This window comes from Capsella rubella, unplaced genomic scaffold (assembly GCF_000375325.1).
Source record: "Capsella rubella cultivar Monte Gargano unplaced genomic scaffold, Caprub1_0 scaffold_7, whole genome shotgun sequence".
In the NCBI taxonomy this organism is placed as follows: Eukaryota; Viridiplantae; Streptophyta; class Magnoliopsida; order Brassicales; family Brassicaceae; genus Capsella; species Capsella rubella.
This window is the reverse complement of record NW_006238917.1, coordinates 11,905,136-11,911,432: the sequence shown is the minus strand read 5'-3', so window position 1 is coordinate 11,911,432 and position 6,297 is coordinate 11,905,136. Positions and strand designations below refer to the sequence as shown.

Below are 6,297 nucleotides of genomic sequence, written 5' to 3'. Positions count from 1 at the left end.
TCTCAGTAAAAACATGTCCTGGCATATGAGGAATGTCTTCCATATTGATGAAAGTTGAAATGAATGAGAAAAAGATTTTTGGTAAAAGAAAACTGATATATAAAGGGAGGATCAGATGAGAGAGATAAAGGAAGAAGACGGAAAGTTGCGTTGGTTAATGTGATGGCTGAGTTATCGTACGGGAAACGAAGACGAAAGGTCGCGTTACGACTGAGTTATCTGTAACATAACATGAGTATATTCCGTATGCTGAGTTATGTTACGGCTGAGTTATCATATTAAAGAAGACGAAAGGTCGCGTTACGGCTGAGTTATCGTACGGGAGAAAGACGAAAGGTCGCGTTACAGCTGAGTTAAATATATGTTATGGCTGAGTTATCATAATAATCTAGAAATATGGATTACATAAAACAAACATTGTCTACACATAACCAAAAAACGAGAAAATCCATGCCAACAATATACCAACGATACTACTTCCGACAAGTTTTTGCATTATGCCCAACTTCTTTACATCGAGAACATGCGTGTGGTTTCCTCGGGCGTTTATTCTCAAGTGCAATTTTCACAGTTGATTTAATCCTGCTTTTCTTCGGCCTTCCTGGCTGGGTTGCAACGATCGGAGGCACGCACGGTTGGTTAGTTACAATTTCAGGAACCGAGAGTGCAGTATCCGGAGGTGAGATTGAATCAGCGTACGCGTTAACCAAATAATTGCTCCGGTAGTTCGGATCGGCCAGTGAAATACGAGACACACCCATATGCTCTGCAGCTGCGATTGCATGGACGCATGGTATTTTCTCGTGCTCGAAACGGCGGCATGTACATCTTTTTGCATCCAAATTTACAGCATGCAAAGATGTCCCATATTGTACTTGTACACGTAAAGCATCAATCGGTTGTACTTCAAAAAGTCTTGATGCAGTTACACGACCCTATTAGAGGGAAGAACAAAACATTTTGTGTTACGGCTGAGTTATAAAATAATGTAAACATGTTATGGCTTAGCTATATAAATAACGACTGAGTTATAATCATGTTATGGCTTAGTTATATATATAACGACTGAGTTATAATCATGTTATGGCTTAGTTATATAAACAACGACTGAGTTATAATCATGTTATGGCTTAGTTATATAAATAACTTATGTAACGTGATCAACAGTTTTTCAACACCTCGTGAGAGCGTTGTTAGCTGTGATTTCGCATCCTCTCTCCGTTCAGCAAACCATCTAGTCATCATATTCCGTATGGATTCTAACAGTCGAACTATGGGAAGACTTCTACAATTTGATAGTGCTTTGTTCATAGATTCCGCAATGTTCGAAGTCATTAGGTTGTACCTTTCACCCGGGAAATGAACACGCGCCCACATTTGCACCCCAGCTCTTTCGAGATATCCATGTAGTTCAGGATGAAGCGCTTCAATCTCATTGAATGCTTCTGTAAAATCAGCCATCCGAAAACACCTAGCCGCTTTTTTCACAAGTGGGAACAAATGTTTCCCTTTGAACTTCACCAATATGTTCTTGTACAAATGATAAGTGCAAATTCCACGAGAAGCCAACGGATACACTTCACCAATTGCTTTCCCTATTGACTTATGTCTGTCCGAGATGATCGCAAGATTCCTCTCGTCTGGAATAGCAACTTTGAGTTGTGTAAAAAACCAACGCCAAGAATCATCATTTTCAGTGTCAACAACTGCGAAAGCTATTGGGAAAATTTGGAAATTTCCATCCTGAGCTAGGGCTGTTAGAAGCGTCCCTTTGTAACTACCGTGTAAAAACGTACCATCCACAACAACAACTTCCGCATGTAAGCAAACCCAGCAACACTCGCACCAAAAGCAATGAAGACATACTTGAATCTGTCACACTCGTCAATTTGAAGACGCGTTATTGTACCCGGATTTGCCCGTCTTATCGTGTATAGGTAGGAAGGCAATTCTCCAAAACTTCCCTCAGGAGTTCCCATATCGATCTGTCTTGCAAACCTTAGCGTCTTGTATGACTTCCAATAATCCATCTGTTGGCACCAATATAAAAATAAGTCAGCCGTAACTATATATAAGTCAAATGAAAACTCAGCCGTATCGTAATGATAACTCAGCCGTAAATATATATAAGTCAACCGACACATAAATGAAAACTCAGCCGTATCATAATGATAACTCAGCCGTAAAGGAAAGAAAACTAAATGAAACTCAGCCGTATCGTAATGAGAACTCAGCCGAAAATAAATAAACTCAGCCGTTTCGTAACGAAAACTTAGCCGTGACTCAAATATAAATCAGCCGTGACATTGTAATTACCTTTATGCCAAAATGCTTACTGATGATTATTCCAACACTTTAAGGTTTAACTAACGGACCAATGTCACCAAGAAAGTCCCTGTAAAGAGGTCCCAAAACATCAGGTGTAGCTTGTTTGGATCGATTAGATCTCTCCATCACAGAACATGTGTGTACCGAATCGTATATACAAACAACAAAACCAGGCTGATCTCCTTCTTGAGATGCACGAACTCTCCAAAGACATCCTTCAACCCAGCACTTAATATTCACTATAGTCGTATTTGATTTTGGTACTGAAAAATCAAATCCATCTCTCACTGCAAGAAGTTTCACTCGTTTCTCCAACTCGTCTTTGTTCGCGTATCGTTGTCCTACGACGAGGTTTAGCTTAGCCATCTCCACCGTTAAAGACTCCGAGTTCCCAATCGATTCTACTTTGCCAAAGTAATGACCTCTGTTTTGAGTAGCAGCCGGTAAATCTTCATCTTTCTCCTCACGCTCGCCGTAGATAGTAAAGTTATCATCGTCAGATGACGCACCATCGGAGTCGTCGAATACGTCAAATCGGGTTGAAAACTCGTCATCTTCTTCTTCATCCTCTGATTCGTACTCTGCTTCATCTTCTTTGGCTTCATCGTCTACGTTTTCACTATAATCATAACAGAAACCATCAAATCCTCTTGCGTCTTCATATGTATATTCTACTTCTGAAGCCAAACTGCGTGGCCGTTTCGTCCTTGAATTCGATCTGTCCTTCAACTTCGCGAACTCAACACAAAGTCGTGGCTGATCAATTGTCAACAAGCTTAGATAATTCTACAATTGTCGATCGTTTGAGACATAAACTGGGGGAGTATCATGCGACATATGTTTCATATGTTTGTACGAGAGCATGTAGCTCATCGTCACCTTGTGGCTGAGTTGATGCAGTCCGTAGTCATCAAGAACCAATTTCACTAGCTTCTCGTGCGTTGTTTCCGCATCTATTTGCACAATTCTACAACCTCTATCGTCAGTGTTAAATACATATTTTTGTTTCTTTGCCCAGTTACCAGACACAACAATCACTGGAACCGGATGATCCATCAACGAAAATGAAGAACAGAAGTGAAAATGCAGAAAAGAAGTGAAGAACAGAAGTGAAAATGAAGAACAGAAGTGAAAATGAAAAACATAAGTGAAGTGAATCCCAGAAAATGAAGAACAGAGTGTAAGAAAAACACGAGCTAATGCGGGAACTTTCGTATTTCCCTCGTTTATGCTGACGTGGAATTGTGAATTTGAAGTCGTAAGTCAGCCACCAAACAACTTTGTAACTCAGCCAGCGATAAATCAGCCATCAACACAAATTAAGTCAGCCACAACATGAAAAATATTTAAGTAATTACTGAAATGTTTTTTAAGATGCCAAATTCAGCCGTAACGTCAATAAGTCAGCCGTAACGTAAAATAAGTCAGCCGTAACGTAAAATAAGTCAGCCGTAACTAGAGGCTATATTAGCAATAAATCTTTTGTCTATAAGTCAGCCGTAACATGGTTGAGTTTTCCGTTAAGTCAGCCAATTACGACTGAGTTATGTCTCTGAAACATAAATCAGCCGTAACGACATTTGATAACTCAGCCGTTGTCGATAACTCAGCCACCCGGAGAAAGTTAAGTCAGCCGTGTCGATAACATAACTCAGCCAAACTTCTGATAACTCAACCATCGGACTATAACTCAGCCGTAACGGCGGCTGAGTTATTAGCCGTTTTCTCATAACTCAACCAGATTTTTATAAGTCAGTCGTAACTGTTGGCTGAGTTATGATCCTAAGTCAACCGTTGACCCGAAACTCAGCCGTTGTCCCAGAACTCAGCCATAACGTGATATAACTCAGCCGTAACGTACGTTATGGCTGAGTTATTGGTGGCACGCGCCTTTTTGTCTGACGTGGCAGTGGTATTTTCCGTAATTAGTTTTTTCCGGTAACGTGTAAAAAGGGCACGCTGGTAATTAAAAAACATTTAAGGATAAAAAAAATTTTGGATGGTTTGCGTCAATACACCTAAAATGTAGTCAATCTAAGTAATTCTTTCATAGAAAAAATGATAGATTTCAAAAACTTAATCGTTGATTGTGCGTTTAGAGTAACTTAAAGATCTAGCCGTTGATTCCCATCTTTAACAAAATTACATTTTTGACCTTCACACCGAGAAACCCTAAGTCATGTTCATATAACAAACTTGAGTCGTCCTTTCACATTAGCGGCGGAGGCAGCTCTCATCACCGTAAGCTTCTCTCTTAATCACATCTCTTTGCCTTAGTTTAGTGTGTATAATTCAATTGAAGCGTTGTTTCGTCTGACGCTTTTGGTGATTTTACTAAACGGAGGAGTAAAAATGGCGGTTCCGTTGCTTACGAAGAAGGTCGTGAAGAAGAGGTCTGCCAAATTCATCAGACCCCAGAGTGATCGAAGAATCACCGTCAAAGTATATCATCTTTGATCTCATTTTGCAATTTTATTCAACTTTATTTTTTCGTGAGTCACTCTCTGTAGCTTAGGCTTTTATAGTGAGAAAAAAAAAATCCTGATTATACTGTACCATCATCTTAGAATCTTGATGATGATGATTAGCATCTTTTATATGACATATAGTTTAGTTGAATTTGAATATGACGCAATTAGGACTATGGAGCTTTGCATCTGGTAACCAGAAATTCTTATTCTGTTTCTGATTACTTCGTTTTTATACGGCCAGAAAGCGAATCTCCGGCTTGCGTAGATTTGATAAGCTTACTGTTACTTTGAACCATGTTGACATTTTCTCATCTATGGTTTACATTAGTCAGAAAGCTTGTTTTGATTCCTTTAGGGAGATATGATTAGCTTTGATTCTCTAATGATTCTGTTGTCTTGCGATTGTTGTTGTTGTTGTTGATCAGGAAAGCTGGAGGAGGCCTAAGGGTATTGACTCTAGGGTGAGGAGAAAGTTCAAAGGTGTCACCTTGATGCCCAATGTTGGTTACGGATCTGACAAGAAGACCCGTCACTACCTCCCTAATGGATTCAAGAAATTCGTCGTTCACAACACTTCTGAGCTCGAGCTACTTATGATGCACAACAGGTAACTATAATGATTACATTAGTAAAATGTGAGAGATTCTTGATTACATTAGTAGAATGTGAGAGATTCTTGATTACATTAGTAGAATGTGAGAGATTCTTGATTACATTAGTAGAATGTGAGAGATTCTTGATTACATTAGTAGAATGTGATTAATTCTTGATTACATTAGTAGAATGTGAGAGATTCTTGATTACATTAGTAGAATGTGATTAATTCTTGATTACATTAGTTGAAAGTGAGAGATTCTTGAGCATATTCTCCTCATTGATGTGTTTTGCTTTGGGTTTTTTCTTAGGACTTACTGCGCTGAGATTGCTCACAATGTCTCAACAAAGAAGAGAAAGGCCATAGTGGAGAGAGCTTCTCAGCTAGACATTGTAGTTACCAACAGGCTTGCTAGGTTGCATAGCCAGGAAGACGAGTGAAAAGCCCTTGCAAGATATCATCTTCTAATAGGGTTTTACTTTTTAAATATCGTCGACTGTTTTTTTTTTTTTTTGTGTTTTGAAGATTTTTTAACTTTGGTTCTCGTTTTATGATATGATTATTTCAGAATCTAATCTTTGATTTATTACAAGACCCTCGAAATGAAACAAAGCTAATTTGACAGAAGATAATCAAAGTTTTAGTGTTTCTGCCAGCAGTCATAGCAAATTTGTACTGTGACAAATACAAAGACATGGCAGTTCGAACTGAAGCCAATTTGTCCGAAAGCTTGGATCATATATTGTTTTTATTCCTTGATGAGACCGTTAAAAGTATGAGGAGTCGCCCAATTTTTCAACGATTCAAGTTTCGAGCTTATTTCATTTTGGAATCATGAAGTTTTGATATGTAGTCACCACTTGTTGAACCCAAGACTGGATGAGGCACGAGAGATTTTCAATC

At 38.9% G+C, this 6,297-nt stretch overlaps 2 protein-coding genes across 2 annotated transcripts; one reads left to right on the top strand and one right to left on the bottom strand.

Annotated features, from left to right (window-relative positions):
* Positions 1 to 473: 473 nt before the first annotated feature.
* LOC111829403 lies at positions 474 to 3,384 on the bottom strand. Its single transcript, XM_023778497.1, has 6 exons — positions 3,208 to 3,384; positions 2,967 to 3,084; positions 2,473 to 2,897; positions 1,831 to 2,030; positions 1,273 to 1,777; positions 474 to 935 (listed from the first exon to the last, which is right to left on the bottom strand). The coding sequence occupies exons 1-6, from the start codon at positions 3,382 to 3,384 to the stop codon at positions 474 to 476; spliced, it is 1,887 nt and encodes a 628-aa protein (XP_023634265.1).
* Positions 3,385 to 4,559: 1,175 nt separating this feature from the next.
* Positions 4,560 to 5,980, top strand: LOC17879491 (60S ribosomal protein L32-1). The gene is made up of 4 exons (XM_023778902.1): positions 4,560 to 4,570; positions 4,670 to 4,770; positions 5,225 to 5,406; positions 5,705 to 5,980. Exons 2-4 carry the CDS (start codon positions 4,681 to 4,683, stop codon positions 5,832 to 5,834), a joined length of 402 nt encoding a protein of 133 aa, XP_023634670.1. The 5' UTR covers positions 4,560 to 4,570; positions 4,670 to 4,680; the 3' UTR covers positions 5,835 to 5,980.
* Positions 5,981 to 6,297: the final 317 nt, after the last annotated feature.